The sequence below is a fragment of the Cimex lectularius genome, unplaced genomic scaffold (assembly GCF_000648675.2).
Source record: "Cimex lectularius strain Harlan isolate CLEC.00 unplaced genomic scaffold, Clec_2.1 scaffold25, whole genome shotgun sequence".
NCBI classification, from domain to species: domain Eukaryota; kingdom Metazoa; phylum Arthropoda; class Insecta; order Hemiptera; family Cimicidae; genus Cimex; species Cimex lectularius.
The window spans coordinates 644,496-664,692 of NW_019392633.1; the positions used below are offsets into that span (position 1 = coordinate 644,496).

General features: G+C 34.9%; 1 protein-coding gene and 1 long non-coding RNA gene across 2 annotated transcripts; both read right to left on the minus strand.

The window, feature by feature from the left end:
• Positions 1-5,413: 5,413 nt before the first annotated feature.
• On the minus strand, positions 5,414-13,875 carry LOC106668847 (mucin-2-like). The gene is made up of 8 exons (XM_014397987.2): positions 13,777-13,875; positions 13,551-13,698; positions 9,668-9,808; positions 9,478-9,604; positions 9,252-9,420; positions 6,449-9,070; positions 5,715-5,792; positions 5,414-5,644 (listed from the first exon to the last, which is right to left on the minus strand). The coding sequence occupies exons 3-8, from the start codon at positions 9,754-9,756 to the stop codon at positions 5,553-5,555; spliced, it is 3,177 nt and encodes a 1,058-aa protein (XP_014253473.1). The 5' UTR covers positions 9,757-9,808; positions 13,551-13,698; positions 13,777-13,875; the 3' UTR covers positions 5,414-5,552.
• Positions 13,876-16,860: 2,985 nt separating this feature from the next.
• On the minus strand, positions 16,861-19,614 carry LOC106668857. Its single transcript, XR_001340818.2, has 2 exons — positions 19,340-19,614; positions 16,861-17,050 (listed from the first exon to the last, which is right to left on the minus strand). It is a non-coding gene; the product is annotated as an uncharacterized LOC106668857 (long non-coding RNA).
• Positions 19,615-20,197: the final 583 nt, after the last annotated feature.

The following is a 20,197-nucleotide window of genomic DNA, read 5'->3' on the forward strand; positions in this document are numbered from 1 at the left end:
TATGGGAAACTGGCTGATTTGGCAAAAGATATGTAATGCTTTCTCTTTATATCGTCTCAAATCGCCCGTCTAACAATGGTTATTCTCAAATTCTATCTGAGAAAGTACTGTTCTAAGGATCTGATCAATCCCAGGGCATGCCGAAACGTCATTAGGAATTTTGTTTTAAAAGTACTTTAAAACAACTTAAAATATTCCTACACTAAAATTGTGTAAACTAATAATTTATTAATACACCTTTATCTAATTTTATTAACTCATTCCCTACGCTAAACTTGACGTATTAGATAGGTTGAAAATTTCAAATTTATTCGTTAAATTAATTAATTAGTATATTATTACATTAACAATAAGATTATGTATATAAATATATTGAGAAAAAAGATTTTCTTAATTGTTCGTATTTTTAATTATGTTAAGTTATTCAATATGCTATTAGTCAAAACATGGATGGAATATGGGACTAGCAAGTCCTCGTTGTTCATTCAGAAATGCTCTCAAAATGTTTTACGGAACGTGGGCCTCTAGATGATGAATTGTATAAAGCCTGAATGTTTTCTGTCGAGTGTGTAATTAAAGAAACTTTCCTGTAGGTAATTTAACGTAAGAACCATACTCTTGGTGGAAGCATAATACGACAGTGAAACTCTGATACAGAATTGGCCAAAGATATTAATGTGCTGTTTTCAATTGCGCTCCAACAACGTTGCCGGGCACATTCTTCTGGTCATGTTTGTTTCGGACCAATACATAATTTAATTGGTAACATTGCACAAATTTGCGGAAATTTAAATCAGATCATACGCATATATCGTAAAACTACATATCAAATTAAGTCCAAATCGAAGCTAGTTTTCGACACCAGCGAAATGAAGTTGGTCAAGTTCTATTCTTCCTAAATGGGCTTCTTCAATTTGCCCCCGCCTTGTAAGACTGGCTGTAAGCATCTTAGCTCAATTAGTCATATTTTATTGATTAAAGTTTATGTAACTTTGATTTAAATGATATTTTAGTAATTTCAACTTTTACTCCTTTCTACAATAATAATTGGGTGTATACACTGTTAAATAAAAACAAAAATTCTTCAAAATTGTTGGAATGGTAAAGTTAATAATTGGCTGTACCAGATAGATACAGTTTTATTTTACACTAATAATTATTCTATTGAACACTAATGTGATAAATACATATTTTAAAGAATAATAAAATTTTTTAAATATTTACGACTAACTTATCATTTAAAGATGTTATAATATTGATGTTACTCATTTTAATTTACTTTGTTTTTGCTTTCGTTTCCTCATAAGAATGCGTTTTCTAGGGTTGATTTTGCTTTCATTTTTACTGCAAGGATCCACGTTATAGTTATCCTTGTCTTCATTATCGGTGGGTCTTTTTCGATTGATCGTTCCAAATAAATTTGGCATTTCCCTGTGACCTGATTGTTCGTTTTCGTGGCTGTGTGGAAATCGTTGGTCTTCCACTTTTCCAATTTCGTCGGTATCGAAGTTCGTTAAGTTGTTGATTTGAAAAACGGCACTGGGATCGTTGTCGTTATTCCGAAGAAATTCGACCAAATCGGGTACTTCCGGCCATTTCTCGTCTATTGCGGGACGGTTGACATCTCTTTCGGCGGTGTCGTTGGCCGCGTTTATCTGCAAAAAAATGTTTTCTTCAGCGCGCATCCAATCATCGTCGGAAACGAGCACGTCAGTGGAGTTGTCGCTGTACTGCTGATAATTATCTCCCTTTTCCCAGGACGGAATACCAGGCAACTCTTCCATTATTGTAATTGTCGCTTCGTCTTTATTATCGGTGTTTATCGGCGAGGAGTCAAAAACCTCTCGTCTGCTCGGAGGATACGTCGGTTCTCTACGGATCTCTGTGGAGGTGCCACTTTTCCCGCGTAGATGTTGAGGCGACTGCCGGCCTTCCTCTTGGAATGTGTCGTCGGGGGTTTCTCGATAAGACGTTTCCAATGGCATTTTGACGGGATAGTTGATCTCATCCTCGATTACAATCGGGACCTTCTTTTCGACGACGAAGGGATACGGTTTTGGAACGTTCACAGGGACCGGTCTGTCAACTTCCACTTTAACAGGATAAGGTACGTGTTTAATTAATTTGTAGGGCTTGGGAACTGGAACTAAAACTTGATAAGGGACTTTCTTTTCCATGACTACGGCGTAGGGCTTCGGTACATAAATCGGATAAGGCTTTTCTACCTTAACGACTACCTTGAAAGGGACTCTTTTCTCTATTGTCACAGGATAGGGTACCGGAACCTTCCTCGTTATGGTCGTCATACTTTTCCAAGGCGACGAAGATTGCGTCCTTTCTTCTCCGTGAACCCAACTTCTCAGTTCCCTAACGATGCCATCGCTGAAGTTTTGGATGTTGAAGTCTCTTCTTAGACTTTCAGAGCGGGCCGTGACTAAAAAAAATAAGAGGACCGCCACCAGTGGAAGCATCGTACGAACTGAAAAGCCGTTGTGTATAGCCATTTATATAATAAAGGTATTAAACCACTTCCATATTAATAACCACTGTTTTTTCACCCTCGCGATTACCCTTCAATTATAAAAGGTACTCTCGATTGTTAGAAAGTTTTTACTAGTTAAGGCTTTCATAAATAATAGTAGTGCAAATGCATTAAGATATTTAGTAGGACGTTGTTAGCGGAAAGGAGAAATCTGTACATATCCTTTGTTACATACTAAATAGTTTAGTTAATTTCTTTATATATAACTGATATAAAAAGTGTTTTAAAATGTACGGAAAAACGGTGTAAAATAAAATTATTGATTTAGTGCAAAACGCACAGCAGATCTAAATAACGTATGCCAACCAAACTTATTACAAGTTGCTTTAAATATCTGAATCTGCTTTTTTCCTCTTTTTGTTTCATTCGTAACCGCAGAATTAAGGGACTCGATAAATATGGAATTGCTGATACCAGTGTTGTTCGCGAATCAACTGTCAACTTGGCGACTAAATTTCTTACGGTCGGTCGCATAGGGGCAAAGGTGAAAAAAGCCCTTTTTTCTAATTTTACAAAATTGTTGTTAATTTTTATTTAAGTATATCCCAACATTTCTGGAAACATTTTTTCCCAAGTAACTCTCTCACAATAATCAATCATATAGATATCAAATAATAAATAACTACGTTTATAACGAGTATGAACGTTCCTTAATATAATAGATTTTTATTATTATTGAGTTTTGAATACCAGCTCTGCTTGCCTCCAAAGAACCTCTTGCTTCTTTAGATGTTTCTTTAAATAGTAGGTACTACAAGGTTCAATTTCCGATTTCAGTTGATCATTCGAAAAGCGCTTAAATGCTTGCTGCTTCAATCATCCAATCACTTTTATAGCCAGCCGATTGTAAACAGGATTTGGTTAAATTATTTACTCCCTTAATAGCAATTATGTATTTATGCGAATGTGAATCTTGCTCTAAATAAAGTTAGTCTGCCTCTTGATTGTGTATAAAGCTTAACAAAATGCCGCGCGTTATTTCGTTTTTCATTCTGTTTATTTTTTGATAAAAACTAATTATTTATACAGATTTTAAAAGAACCGTTCCATTTATTAATGATTGTGAAAATTTATTAATGAAACAGCTTACTTGGCGCCCTTGGCAAGGCGCTTACCCGCGATTGTCACAAAATCCCTTTTTGCACTGGAAGAAAATTATTGAAAATTCTGCTTTACCGATAGGCTCCTTATCAGAAGCTCAAGAGAACTGAAATAAAAATGTTAGCTTTTTTACATCCTGCACCAGTAGAAAATCATCGCGAACAGCAAGTAATGAAATGTAACGAAATATTACTTAACAACGTTCCACCTACTATTTGCACGCTAAAATAATTTTCAAATATGAATTATTTTACGAACTATATGTAAATTTAATGTAACTTCATTATACACACCAAACTTATTACATACTTACATAATAAAACAAATAAATATACATATAAATAAATGTTTTGATTTCGCTTTGTTCAATAATAGAATCTCTTGGTCAATCGACTCCCCTGCGGGGTTGTCTAAGCTCATTCGCAAAGGGATTAACACAGAAATAACAAGAAATAATATACAATAGACCCTTGAAGTATAAATTTTGTAATAAGCTGATTTATTCTATAGAACCAACGCAAATATAGTTTTTTTTTGTTTTTTTTTTTTCATTTTGAAATATAATTTTAACTATAGTTTCATATTTGTTCATCTTAGTGACACAAAAATAAATAGTTCAACAAGGAGGCAAAACATGGGTAAAAATTTAATAATTTACATTAAAGAAAAACACGTTTTGTAGATAATTACATTGAATAATTCAGCATAATAAGTTGGTCCTTTAGTACTCGAAAATTGTTACATTCGATTCAGCACGAAAAATTACAGGGGATTTGGCACCACAAATGTAACTGGTATTGCTGAAGTATTTAAGGAGATGTTTTTCTATTATTTCGGTATTTTCTTCTACTGTGTAACGGCTAAACTATTTTCATTTTCTAATGGACAAGGTGAGTTGAGGGGATGCTAAGTAAGGGTCTTTCAAGATTGTAAAGAATTTCCTTTTGCCTACGTGACGGTTTAGTACACGCCTATCGATTTATCGACTGTGTACATATATAATACAATGTGTTTGCATTGTTTATCATTTAAAAGAAAATACGAAAAAAGTTAAGAGACTTTATCAAGTTTGTACAATATATACAATATATTGTACAAACTTGATAAAATCTAATAATAATAGAGTCTCTTAACTTATAATAATATAGTCTCTTAACTTTTTTCGTATTTTCTTTCAAATGATTAAAAATTAAAACCTTTACTATGATCTTTTTTCCCATGTACTTATCTGTTCTTACAATAGAAACCTTTGGACAGACAAGGGAAACTTTTTCAACTTTGTATAAAAAAATCGTGATGATGGAATAAGGGCAGGAGTATTTGTAATTAAAAAAAGCCCTCAGAATAGATCCTCACTTAAGATGGAATGATAACAACAGATAAAACCTGATTCATTCTTCATTCGAGTTTCGCCTTGATAGTTTTTTTTAAATTTAATTTATTTTTAATTTTACATTTAACCTTGTAAGATAAAAGCCGAAAGGGCGAGGTTGGTTTCGCAAATCTTTGTTACCAACGAATCAATTTCGTTTAGTGTTTACCTTTAACCTCAGTCACAATTGTTATGAATTTATCGGTGAAAATGACGATTTGATGACGTTGCAGGATGTTTATTACTGCATATTGTTGTATGTATGCACTTAAGTTAAACGTGTATTGGCTTACATTTAAATAATGAAACCGAGGACATGTGCATCAACTATTATGGAAATATTTAAAAAAATTTAATTCAAATGTAAATACACTATTCAAATACAATACATCTTGAATTATAAATAATTGTACATGGTATAATATCAGGAGTTACTCAATTATTTTTACTTATTGCATTCAAATAAAAAAAGTACAAATAAAATATACTTAAAACATTTTTACAAATAAAACATATTAGTAATAAATAATTCCAAAATTAAAAATAATCGAACTGGGCTTCCGCGTATGGCGCAGATTGCTGGTTGAAATTGCTCGACCGTGGGTGATCGTAATTCATTTCCGCGAGTCCTGTAAAACCCATCAATTCATGTTCATTGATCATTTGTTTAAATATGATTGAGACAGTTTTTAGCTGTACCTCTATTGATCCTGTCAGCATAGTAGGTTGTTAATATTGGACCGAAAAATGTCGACGCTTCTAACGATTCTGGACATTCTGAAAATTTGATATTGCTACTGGTAAAATCAGCATTACTAATTAAATAAACATAGAAGAAAAGTGATGAGTGTTACATGGAATACTACGATTATTTAAATTATGAAGCGATTAGAAATGAAAAACGAAAAGCAGAAGCAATTCTATTTAAACAACATTGACTGAAATGTGACCACGAAAACTAGTGAATTGAATAAGTTTAAATGAAGTATATCTTCACTAAAGCTCTCCGTGGCCATTTCATTTGTCGCCGAGAATCAAATAGATTACACGACATGAGAAATGGCAAAAAGGAGGGAAAATTCAAAAGGTGGGGTTGAGATGGGAAGTTAGTGTCCGAGTGGGTCGAAGTCACGATAGCTCAAGTGGTAGAGTAGCGGCGTATCTAGCCGAAGGCCGTGTGTTCGAATCCCGCTCGTGACACTGACTTTTTTATCTCAACTAAAAATCTTAATTATTTGATTGATTTCTATGTCAAGAAGAGGTTTTTTCCTCTCTTTGTACAAAATGTATTTATATTATTTTCGCCCCTTGGTTTGTACCACCGTTAATCCTCCCTTTATCATTGTACGACATGAATGAATACTCTATGTTTTGCACAGAAATGAAAAGCTAACCATTGAGTTTTCAATATAACTCAATTTCGCTATACTTACGATTTAAGGGGAAGACGGTTTCGTACGTCGGACTGACCGTCTCTTCCTGGGACGTGTTGGCCGTTGTACGCCTATCGGGCGAAACCCTCCCGGTTTTTCGCTTTTTTGACAGATGGAGCCATAACAAGGTGATGACAACGACAAACATCAGAGCGCATAGGATGTTGAGGGTGAACGTGCTGGAATCGAATGAAAACAGACTCTCGTTCACTGCCGTTATTTTCGACGGCGGATATTGGGTTTCTGTCCTTGTCATGTTGATAGTATTTTCTTTCAGGTACAGCTCCTTTATTTTGTCGTCTTCTGCCTCTTTGAAGTTTTTCCCTTCTGTGAAAGAGGTTTGCATCATGTTGATGTCATTGGAGTCGTTGTCAAATGCCGCTGTCGGCCTTACTGAGTTGTCCAACAGGCTCGTCGTCTTCAGGGATTTCAACGCTTCCTTGATTTTCGCCTTTTCTCTAGCGTGAGAATACCACGTGTGAGACGGTCGAGCGGACGTAGGATTCGACGTACTTTCTGAGGATGCGGGCAACTCTGCCTCTTTATCGTTGGAGGTGGTTTTTGAAGATTCTATCAGAGATTCCGTCGGTTTGTATAAACTATACGAAGATTTGTTTCGAAGAGATTTCTCATCCGTATTTGAGAAAGTAACGTTTTCGGTAACCGTCTGATGTTGGTGTGTTGTGGTCGTCGAAGGTGCATCGTAGATCTTAGATTTGTGTTTCTTTTGATACTTCTCTTTGTGTTTCGGTTGTTTTAGGATTTGTGGTGTGTCCGTAGAGGTCTCTTTCTCGAGGTCGAGGACAGGTCGTGTTGTTTTAATTGATAATGTCTCGCTCGATGCCTTGCTGGTATAAACATGAGATTTTTTTATAGGCATTTCGAGATTCCCGTATTGCTCCAAATCTTCGATAACATATCGTTTTGTGGGTGACACTGTCGTAGTGGTTGTCGTTCGTAGCACTCGTGCAGGTGACATTGTCGTTTTCAAATTCAGACCGGTTTCAAAAATCTCCCACAAACGTTTGTTGGAGTCGATAAACGGGATATTCTCGGTCGTCGTCTTCTCTCGGAAGACAGGGCGTTTGGCAGTTATGGAATCGTGGCTGTTTGAAATAACGGCTGGGTCATGCGAATGTACAGGTTGGATCAAATCCGATGTAGGCTCGCTGGCGGTCGTCACTGGAACATGTAAGGAAGTGGGTGAACTTAATATGAACGGTGTTGATGTAGGTTTTGTGTCTGTGGTGGTTAAAAGTTTTACCCCCTTGTCTACTTGTTTGGTTTTCGGTTGATGAGGGAAAGAAGCGGGGATTTTTTCGTTGCCTTTAGGTAGACTTTGCACCAACGAAGGAAGAATGGTCGAAGAAAACCCGTCTAAAGTTTCTTTTTGGAAGGAAGTCGTATAAGTCCCAAGGGTTGATTCTACTTTTTTTCGATTGATGATGAGAGGTGGGAAATTTTCGTAAAGTACTTTTTCAGTAGTTGATTTTGTCTGAGTGCCTTCTAACATACCATCTTCATTACTTTCGAAATCGGTACTCAGAGGTCGTTTAGTTGTATTCTGATCGACTGGCGTTTTGGAGATAGATGACACACTTGTGCTGGTAAAGATAATGTTCGTTTCCTTAGTATTCGGTTCAGTCATAATTGTATGTGAGTGATCTGGCTCAAGGAGGGTTGAGAGCATATCAGCATATTTAGTTGTTTCTGCAGTTTGTAAAACTGAATAGTTGTGGATATTACTAGTTGTGAACGTAGAAGTAGCTTGATGGAAGGGAGTTGTCGAACTGACTTTTGAAGTAATCATTCCAGGAGTAGTAAACATAGTCTGGACAATTTTGGAGACTTCCGTGCCTGTTATATTAGGTGCCACTGTGTTAGCGACCGTCGTGCTCGGACTGATCGTGCTCTCGAAGGGTGTCGAAATTTTTGTACTGATTGAAAATGGTTTGTTTTCTTGAGTGGTGTTATCAAACGTTGAAGAAATGATTGTGGAAATAACAGTTGGATAGGTGGAAATAACAGTTGGATAGGTGGAATGAAAAATCGTTCGAACAGTAGACGAATTATTTACTATCGACGTAGAAGTCGAACTAGAGATATCTGTTGGACGTGTAGTTACCATCGTACTCTGCACAGTGGAAGGTGATGTAATCATCGGTGTTGCCGTTTCTTTTTTATCGGTTTCGGTTTGACTAGTTATCCATGTTTCAAAATTTGAAGCGTCCGTTGTAGCATTTTTCGCCATACTCGTAATAAGAAAAGTTAAATTATTAGTCGATTCAGAAACTGGGGAAGACGTAGGTGTGACAGGGAGTGATGGTGCGGTGACCCGTTTTACGGTTGTTTCCTGTGAGGTGAGAAACACGGTATTCGTCGTCGTCGGTTGTGTAGTCACCACTGGTGAAACAGTTTTACTTTCTGTCTCCATAGACGTGGTCAGCGTCGGCATCGTGGACGTAATCTGTTCTGAAGTCGTCGTTGTCGTAGTCCTTCGAGTCTTAGAGGGCGGCCGTTTATCATCAAGCATGCAATCACCTGTCAAATGGTGGCATGTGTATCCAGGTGGACAATCACATTCTTTCATGCAGTTTTCACCCCAAAATCCTCTTTCGCACGCTGGAAAAATAACACGAATTGTTAAAACGAAACCTTCGCAATACCTTTAGACAATGATTATTTTTACATATGAGTACCAACTGTTTAGTTCAATTAGCCTGGTGTTTAGAACATGCACGTTTCGTCTGCGTTGTTATTTAATTGATAGAGAACAAAACGTTTTAAATATTTTCCTACTTACGATCATTGCAATATAAACCAGTATATCCTGGGGTGCAGTAGCAGTGGTTCGTTCTATTACAATGCATGAAGGGGCAATCGGTCTGCGGCGGGCACGCAGGCACGCATTTGTAATCCATCTCCACATACCCTTTACAGCAAACCGTTATTGTCCTATTATGCATTTCAGTCTGGAAATGTAATTGTATTTATAGTGTTTGAAAAAAGTTATAATTATTGTAACCAACATGGATTTTGACTCGATCTTGGAGTTGGATGGTGTATTTGGAACACCTGGGTGGGACACGAAGGCACCAGGTATACGTACGGTAGGTGACAGGTTCTGTCACATTCACGCGAACTGTCACAGGGTGCCTGAAATGTCGTCGTTCGAATTAAACTAATTTAACAACAAATACTAACGAAATTTATACTCACTTTACAACACCTGTACAAGTGTGATTCCCCGACGGAGTCCCTTGTGTCACCCATATAAGTGAACTGACTATGACTGTGAAGAACAGCATTCCGTATAAGCATCCTATTGAACGAACGGGTTACATTTATTCGTTTCGTGAGCTGTAATAAGAACATCTTTAAGCCTTGTATGACAGTTTCTATATACATTATAATTAAACAAGTAAAAACTACTAAATACAAGTAAAACTAATAACTGCCGACCTAAGACACTAATTAAACTAACTAATATACTACTAATAACCATACTCTCAACAAAATCAATCAACCACCCCTAATTAAACACGTCCAATTTTTTCTAAGTGAAATATCCAAGAGTGCGTTTTTAGTAAGGGCTTTTGTGCTTATTACTTGGTAAGAAAAATTAACGAATTATTATTTTTTGGATATAAGGTAATTAGCGATATAAAATTAGAACAAGAAGCTCGTTTGAAATTATTATCTATATCGTAAATAAAATTAAGGTTGTCGCAGTTTGCAGCGGCTAGTTTCTAAACAGGATAGGATTTAATTACGTTGACGCATCATCGATAAATAAAACTGTGTGAAATATATAAATTAAAGTAATACCATTTGTTACCACATTACCATGTTTCTGTAACCAGAGAGGAGGTTAATTTGCAAGGAAATATATCACTATTGTCATTTTTTCCCAGAGAATTTCGAGGAATATATTCATCTTTTAAGCTGTTATTAACAATTCAACATGCAATACCGAAAGTTATGATTTCAAACATAATGTGTTTATTTAACTGAGGTTAGTTTCAAAGCCCTAGTGAAGATGAAATACAGGGTATCGTTTTTAAATGGCCCGGCTGAATTCTCCTAAACTTAACTACATCGAAAAAACAAGTAAAATATACGTATTTAATATTTTTTAGTCTAGTTTTAAATTTTTACCTTTTTTTAAATACTAGCTAGAGCTTCACTCGGGTGTATGAAAATTTGAATAATTAGTTGCAAATTTGTTATTTGTACAGAAACTTTATTTGTTTATTTACATTCTTTTTATTATTACAATTTTTCTGAATACTTTTTTGACTCCGTCTATTATCAAAATAAATAGATAATCAAAAATCCCTGGTCTTGATATAATACCGTCCTGGTGAGAAACATTGTTCCTGCAAATCTAAGCCCACATATTTGTACGTTTGTCCTGGCGATTTATTTATCGTTGTAGCGAAAGATAGTTTAATAGCGAATTGTAATTTCTTAAATATAGACGGCAAATCTATTGGAATCCAAGGTATATGCGCCTTCAGTCCAGCTGGAGATGGCTCCGCCGGATGTAAACTCCCAATTGGATGGTTATTTGCCCTTGGATTTTAAAAGTTGGCCTAAAATTACCTTCATTTTTGCACCAAACGACGTCATTTGGAAAAGGGTGTTGTACTGTTTATTGTTTGATTAAAAAAATATGCAAACAATGGATGTGTACTTATCAACAATTCTTTAATTGGCTCCGGTGGCTTTATTCTCTGAAAAAGTAACTTCTCGAGCTGCACAACAGAATGCATTCCTTTCATCAGCCCACTTTTTTTGCATTGCATCTATTGCATACCTTATCCATTTTATCTATTTGAAAGACATTAAAATAGGCCTAACAGACTTGGGATTTGGATTTGTTGGGTCATCATGGGTACGCATGTTTTTAGTTAATAAACTGTTACATTTTTAAAAACAGATATCTACAAGTTTCCAATATCAAGAACAAAAACCAGGAACACGAGATATTCGAAACATGTAAAGTACCTTTTTAAAATAGACGACAGTTTATTAACGGGCGTTGGTACGGTTACAGTAGCGTACGTACCTACTACTAGTAGACCCACCAACATCAACCCAAGAAATTCATAACTGTTTTCCAGGTGGTTCTTAACTTTTTTCTTTGCTTTGTCAATGATTGTTTCGACGTTGTTTACACAACTAATCTTATTGGATTTAGACAACAATAAAAGCATTAGGGCTGAATTCCAACTTTTGTTTACCATCTAAATTATACCTAAATTTAAAAATATACTAAAAAATATTAAATACGTATTTTTCGGATCTTCGATAACGTTATTTGCTAAAGAGAAATTCAACCGGACCATCTAAAAAAGATACCATGTATATAATTTATATCTAGAAAACTTGTCAAAGGGACTGATTTTTTTATTTTCTTATAATTATTAATATTTTTTTATTTAATTAGTCCGAGATCTTTGGACATTAATTTTGATAGACGTTAATGTTTCTTAATGAGATTTCGATTTGGGATACAGAAGAAATTATTCTCCCATACATCCTGTGGACTCATGAATCGAATTTACCACAAATTGGAATTTTCGAACATGGGCACAGGAAAACCCCCGAATCATGTATCCGTGTCAATTTAAATTCTGATTGCGCCATCGTTTGCAGTGTAAAAATTGCTTTAAAATATTGGTACGCTCTCGTTTAAAATTTCAAAGTTGTACTGACCCTGAAGTACCCTGGTAATAAGTATTTAAAAAAGGGGGTAACAATTAAAAACTTTTTAATATTTTTTATTTAATTAGTAAATGTTGCAAGTAGATAGAGACCAGTATGAAAGAAAATAAAACACTCAGTTCCTTTGACATGTTTCCGAGGGTAAATTATATACCACCTTCTTTAGGGCTTTGAAACTTGTTAATAAATAACTTTTGTTATACCTTAGTTACATAAACGCATTACTTATGTTTGAAATTATAAGTTTAGATATTGCAAATCGATATTCATAATTGTTAATCTTGTGAGTTATGAACAAAAGTTTCATCGCTCTGATGAAAGGGATTTACTTCTCAAAGCTTGATGAAGGAACTTAGTGGTCTTATTTTTTTTATCAAATTAGCCTTATTCTTGGTTATAAAAGAACAAAAATTATAATATAAAAGGTGATATTTGTAATGTAATTATCGAGGTAATTAATAGTGCAGACGTCATATTATATGAAATATTTTATGAAAAAGCGGATAGCCTATAGGGCGTTAGTTCGAGGCACGTATAGTTATTGTCAAAGTTACATCTAATACTATTATTAGTTTAATTTGTACATCAGATAAAGAAAATACACTGAAGACAAAACGTATAAAGGGGCCCCCACTCATCGGGAGCATAACCCCTTTCATTTGCGGCATCTCTCCTTCCCCAAAAGGCACCTAAGCATAACATGCCGAATCAAACGGTACATAAATCATTACAATCAATGCTGCATACCTGTTGAGACTTATTTATTTACGAAATAAGAAAAAAACCTTTTTCTCCTATACATACTTCAAAAAGTCTTGCTGTCCCTAAATGTCTTTCTGAAACTGCAGGATTCTACGTTAAGAAAATTCTAGGTTCATAGTTTTTTTAGAAAATTTAATTATTGAAGTAATCGTAATTTTCGCTAATTGTATAAAACTAGCCATTAGACAACTGTCTTACCGGAATGTTAAATATAACATGGATGATGGATTTATTTTTTAACGGATTTAATTGTTACTTTAGCTCCCTTAATGGTCTGTACAATTGATGAACAGCCGTAAAAGATAGAAAGAAAAAGCTGTTTTAACACCTAGACATTAAAATATTACATCCTAAATTATTTAATTCACAAATTTATTCACTGTCATGAACATATTGTAAACCGATGGCACTTTTACTTGTTCCCAATCCGTTCAAATTTACTAAATTATTTCTACGTGCTAATAAAATGCAGCTCCTTTGGTTCATTGAATTATCTTTCGAAGAAATATACCGGCTTGCTGATTTTCAGTTCGCCCGATTATTTGTCAAAAGACGAAACTCGACGTGCAATGAAGGAGCGAAATTGTGACGGTATAACACAGTTACTTACAATAGTGTAGGTAGTAATCTCAGCCGGACAGAAGCACTGGGATTTAAGTTGTGACTGAGCCAAGGGGTTCCATATCCGCCGTCTATAATGGAATAATTGACTCCTTCTGGATATGAGACGAGGCTGCGGGTGGGGGCCTAGCAAAGGGCTGTGTGGCAAACAATTGTAATCATTTATATCCGTGCAGGAAACAACGTATAGGGTATACATATAATTGCCACCGTACGAGATATTCGAGACCCAGATGTGTGCTCTGTTGAGTACATAACCGTTTCCCCATTTACACCTGAGAAACCGTCTTGGCTGTTTGTTGTCATCACGTAGCGTCCCAAGTGCCTGTTATAGTAGTATACAATTTTCTCCGGCCATTGTCAGTTTTAGGCAAATTAGCGTGCCAATTGACGGTTAATCGAATCAGACCGAAATAAAAGGGCAGACAAGCTATTATCGTGCAATTGTTTAGAACGTGTACACCCACGCGATTGAAATTGGTGACATGACGATTTCATAAGTTATTGCTTCTATTCGACACGATATCTGATTTTTCCCATTGACACGATTCAATTATCAACATATCTCATTCTCTATAAAATGGAATGAAGCTCTCTGGTAGGTAGTACGCCTTAAGCGAAAAAAACAACTTTTATGCGAGTATATACATTTTTGTGTAATCATTTATTTCATTTTAATTTTACTACAGTTCCTAAGATGTATGAGTAAAAAATTACTATATTAATTTAAAAAATAAGTTTATAATTAAAACTGAAACGGAAATGAAGTTCGTCCGGGTCCATGTTGGGGGGGGGGAATCGTGTCTAAAATATTTTAAGTTTTAAAATAAAATGAGGGTTGTAGTGAGGTAAAACATTTAGTAGTGGTATGGTCTGCGAGTCGGTAAACTTGTCACTTTACTGGATCCGTTTAATCTCGCGGATTTACATTTCACTCGACGCGTTCGGCTTCATGACATCTTCAATCAGTTTGTGTGAAATCTAAGCCCAGGACCGTAGGCGTCCCCAGTATAAATGATCCGATTTCTGTCAGTTCAACATTGACCCAGCTTTGCTACATCCGCTTTGTTTGAACTCTTTACTGAGAATTTAACGCTCGTTGTACTTGTTTAATTTTTTCCGAAAAGATTTGCAGCACAGAACCTATTATTCAATACATGCAATCTTATTTTTTCTACCTATCAATCAATCGGATATTTTTATCTATACAGAAAGAAGTTTTAAGTGCTTCATTAACTAGTTCAATTTATTTATTTTTTAATAATTGACGCCTCAGTTGTTGTTCCTCTTATTTTTGGTGTGTAAACTAGGTATTAAGATTGTTTTACTGATTTCCTTTATAGCCTAAAGCAAACATCGATTTTCACGAAATAAAAGTTACTGATTTATGATTTATTTAAGGTCAAATCTGCACATGTATGTACACACGTGTAAAGTGTCTCAACGCAATCAGATCCTAAAACCAAACCCATAAATAATCTCACTTAGTCTGAAAGGCGATACATTATGTTAAAAGTACACTATTTCTTATTTACATATCGTTCATTCAATTAGGGCTGGACTACTAGATATTCCTCCTTTATACCTATTATATAATTATAGTAGGCCTCATATCACATTCACTCTAATAAATACATTCACTCTCAACACACGCTAGGTACACAAAACTATCAGCATTATATACAATAAAACAACTCCGTTTCCTCCACGAGTGGCATTCCTACACGCTCTTTATACGGGGCCAAGGAATTGCACTCTTTAACTAGGTGGGACAAACCGAGAAACCTTTCTACATTCCTGATGCCGGACACATATGCGCGCTTTGGACCAAAATAACTCTACGTATGTCAACCTCGCCATCCTCCGAGGGCCACGTATTTTGTGCTTTTGATACGTGAGAGTTTCTCACCGATGCTGCCACATTCTTTTAATCGTGTTTTTATTGCATTTTTAGCATCAAAGGGCCGGATAGCGGTGTTTTAGTCCGGAGGTTGGCATTTATTCTGTACAACTGTCTAGTCAAAAGGCGATGTTAGCTTTACTTTGGACTTTGATTTTGGCAGCGTTATTTAAGTTCGATATTACAAATTATTATAAACATTTTAAGATTTAGATGAACATAATTAATGTTCTTTTAAAGAATAATCAGTTCTTAATGTTGTTTGGATTGGACATTCGTGAACATAAACAATTAATACATGACAATTAATTAAGGTTTTTAGTTGAGATGAAAAAAAGTTAATGGCACGAGAGGGATTCGAACCCACGACATTCGGCTAGATACACCGCTGCTCTACCACCTGAGCTATCGTGACCTCGATACACTCGGACATCAACTCCCCATCTCAACCCCACCTTATGAGTTTTCCCTCCTTTTGCCATTTTTCAAAAACCTTAATTAATTGTCATGTATTAATTGGTCAAGCGGACCACGAAAGTAGTGAAGTAAACAATTAATGCCAATGATGTGAATGTTTATCACAACATGCAATGATGTTACAAGACATCATAAATTTAAAATATATTGCTTTTGTTTCATTTCCCAAGTTTGCAATATGGGCAGCAAAGTTGTTATTTTGTATCTATAATCTATACAATTGTAATAAAATTATAAATAACAATGATGCCGGGGGCTGAAACGGCCGTTGTCACTGGTACATCCCAGGATCTAACCAGAGTATTTGAGATGTAACATAAGCAAAGGATTATTTCCTTCCAAATGTTCTTTTTTTTTAATGTAAAAACCGGAATCTTTGTACGGCCTCTGCTGTTACAAACCCTCGTTAAAAATAATTTTCGTTTTTGTTATCCTTTGATTATGTTATAGTTTTATTTCATCATATTTTTAGGCCATTATGAAGGTGGGTAAAAAGATGGCACAGGATGCCGAAACTTCGCAATAAAACAGTCAAATTAATTAAAAATAACGAAGAAATAAAAAAAATCTGGAACTAAAAGCTGTTTTAATTTACCTAAACAATATAAAAAATATATATAATATAAAATAAGAAATGAATTTCTCTTACAAGTGTTGTAAATGCTTAGAATTTAGAACTCAAGGATTGGACAATTAGCAAAGATCAACAATTAATAAAGTAATATAAATTTTTTTATTTACATTTTAAAAATACAAGCTTTCATAAACTTCTTCTTGTTCAATTGAGAGAAAAATGGTTAACAATAATAAGAATGAATGTAATAAACTACTAGGATATCAAATATACAGTAGAACCATGAAAGTTCTAATATTTAAATAATTCAATAAAAATTTGTTCGAAAATTTACAAACGTGCAGAAAAGACTAGGATAAACCAGGCATAATGAAATCCAGCCTTGAAACCATATCTGAAAACAAATAATACATTATATGTACAATTCAAGATAATAAAGTGAAATTTCTAAAGCCTTCTGATATCAGCACACTGGAGTAGGTAAGCATCTTGCAGTTTACAAAGGAGAGAATCATTAAAAATATTAAAATGGTGAAATCTGATTTCTAAAGCTAAGGAATTTGACACAAAACAATTTGAATAATCTAATGTAATAATAATTGGTAAAGAACTTCATAAAATAAATTTCTCAATGTTTTCAATTGAAAAATCCAATAAAATATTTTCTGGGGACTCACTGATACCCGTGGCACACTACATGACATATTTTCTCCATGGAGAAAATGTATCTTGATGAGTATGAGAAACTATGTCTCCAAGATAAGTGTGATAATAGTGGATGTTAGTTTGCAAGTCGGTGAACAAATGTTGAACCGGCACTTGATCACTAACTGGGTCCATCAACACTCGCGCATTTGAGTAACAACTTAAAACATGCTAGTGTAGATGGACCAAGTAAGAGAACTAGTGTTCGTTCAACTTTTATCTTCAAAGAGGCCTACAAAAGCCTTTATTCCACAAAAACGTTAGTTTTACTTTATTCCCTTACCTAAACACAAGGCTAAAAATAAAATTATTGTGTATGCCCTCATATACTTGGAGTAACTTTATTTTGGAGGTTAGATGAAAACTGTGACCTTTTCCATCAGACAGAGCCCACCTTCCTGTTTCACATTAATCAAACCTAGTGTGTGTGTCTTGTGCAAGCACAAACAAAAAAAGTGTCTGACAAATGTGTTTGATTCAATGTATATGACTTATTTGTCCATCACTGAACACAATGTGTTCACTGGTTGGTCGAGATGACAGTAATTTCCATTGCCAGTTTTTTCTGGCGTTGGTTTCGATGATGTATTCTTCTGAACATTTTATTTTTTTATGTTATGCAGTGTTTTTAATGGTGTGAGTACATTCATATGTTTCCTGTCTTTAAGTGTTATTGTTTGTATACCTCAAGATTCACCAGTACATTGAGTTCATCCTTTTTGTGTGTTGTACATTAAAGTCATGCATTTTTGGTTATGTGTTATGCTCGTGTGTTTGGTTCGTCGTATTAAGTGTTTGGTATAATTTGATTTCCTGTCATTCTCTATGAAGTATCTAAGATGTTGTTTGAATCAATCTCTTAATTTCCTTCTAGTGTTCCCAATGTATGTATGTGTCTCCGCACTGACATGTGATGCTATAAACACTGTTTCTGTCTAGTGATCAGTTGAGTCTATGATTCTTTTTAGCAGTTTACCTGTGTTATTGTAGGTCCTTAGTGCTATTTTAGACCAAGTTTGCAAGTATGCAGATTTCTTTTCATGTCCTGAATAATTTGTTGTTGATTTGCGTTTTGTTTGTCCGTTGTTTTTTTAAACGTTTCCAGATGGTGTTTGTTATGTATCCATTTTTTATTGCAATGTCCATTATTGTTTGTAGTCTTCAGTGTTGGGTGGGATTGTTTTCAGTCCATGTATCATGTGTCGTAGTGCTGAAATTTTGTGTTAGTATGAATGGTTGTACATTTATGATGTTGATTGTTGTTTTCAGTTTCTCTGGTGAATGTAATGTTTTTGTATATTGTGGTAAGGTCCTATGTATGTTTTCTAAGGAGTTGTCTGATATGGCAAGAATGTCCTTGACATATCTAAATACAAGCATCTCTTCACAGTCACTATTCTGACTGGAAATGATTCTCTTCGACATTTTGGAGAAACACCTCTGCAAGAATGGCCAATGTTGGGTTCTGCATCCCTAGACCGTCTTTTGGGATGTACATGTCTTTGATGAACCTAAAGTAGTTTTGTTCAGTGGTTATTTTTGTAAGTTGTAAATTCATTGTTGCAGTTTTTGCATGTCAATAGTCTCTTTGACAAGGATGGATGGATACAGGTTTGTTATGTCAAAGGAGATTAGTATAACAGTTGGGGGTATTGTTAAGTTTAGTTTTCCTCTACATCTATTGGGTTCTTAATGTAGAATATGTTTTTAATTTTAATTGGATTTTAGTATATCTGCAACGAACTTTGAGTTTGTAGGGCCTATAATTGACTGCAAGTCTGATGTGAATGTTAGGTTTCGTTAATTTAGTACAAGGTTAACACGGTGAATGTTAAAAGTCGATGTATGTAATTAAACATGAATGGCCCATTAATAATAAAATAATTTTAAAAACTGATCATAATTTAAAAAAACGTCCTTCTCTTAATAATCATCAGGTGTACCTATGTATTTGTTAGAATTGTATGTCACATTTGGGTAAATGCAATTTTAGAAATAGCGAAACGTGATAACCTCAAGTTAAAAGGAAAGAATTGTTTGTTTTTGTTTTTTCTGGAGTTGGAAAAACAATGCAAAAAAAAGTTAAATTAAAACAAGGGCAGTTCATGCCACCAAAGGATACTGCAGAAAACACGTTCCCATTTCTCGACCATGTAGAGCTCGGTGACCATCAAGTATCTGAAATACCAGTAGGAAAGAAAATCGAGCGTAGCCGTCACCGGGTTCTTCATCGTCGCGGTCTTTTTCACGTGGGACGTTGAAGAGTGCGACGTCCGAACGATTTATCAAAAAAGGAACCAACTTGCAAGAGTGTTCTTCAATCTTCGGCCTACTATGTCACAATCAAATTTACAACAGTCTACATAATTTCCGTTACAGTTTCAATGTAACTGCACAGACGCATATAGACATAGACGTTGCTGTCCCAAGCCGACGAATTGCACCCGATGACGATTTTGTGACGACACCGGTTAACGAAAATGTTAAGCTTTATTTATTTTTGAAATATTAGTCTTTATTTATTATAAAATAATAGATTTCCCACGTTCTAGAACCGTCAACTACTCGCGACTACGGAAAATATTAAAGAATGTGAGTTATTTAGTGACATGTTTCATAATTTGTTGAAGTCGTAAGGAGCGGTCAAGAATGAGCTAGATTAGAAAAACACCTTTTTCATTTTTTTGCCGACGTTTCGACCTTTATTCGGGTCATCTTCAGGGCCTGGGTAAATTACAAAACATATGATGATTGAAAAAAATACAATTTAAAATGTAAATATAAATTTTGAACCAAGTATTTCATACTCCTCATAGGATCGGAAGGTGACCTGAATAAAGGTCGAAACGTCGGCAAGAAATGAAAAAGTGTTTTTCTACCTCTTTCTCGACCTCTTCTTATGAATTCAAATTATAATAAGGAATGTTGATAAAATGTTAATTCTTTATCGTTTTCTTTTCTTTCTATAAGTACATATGTA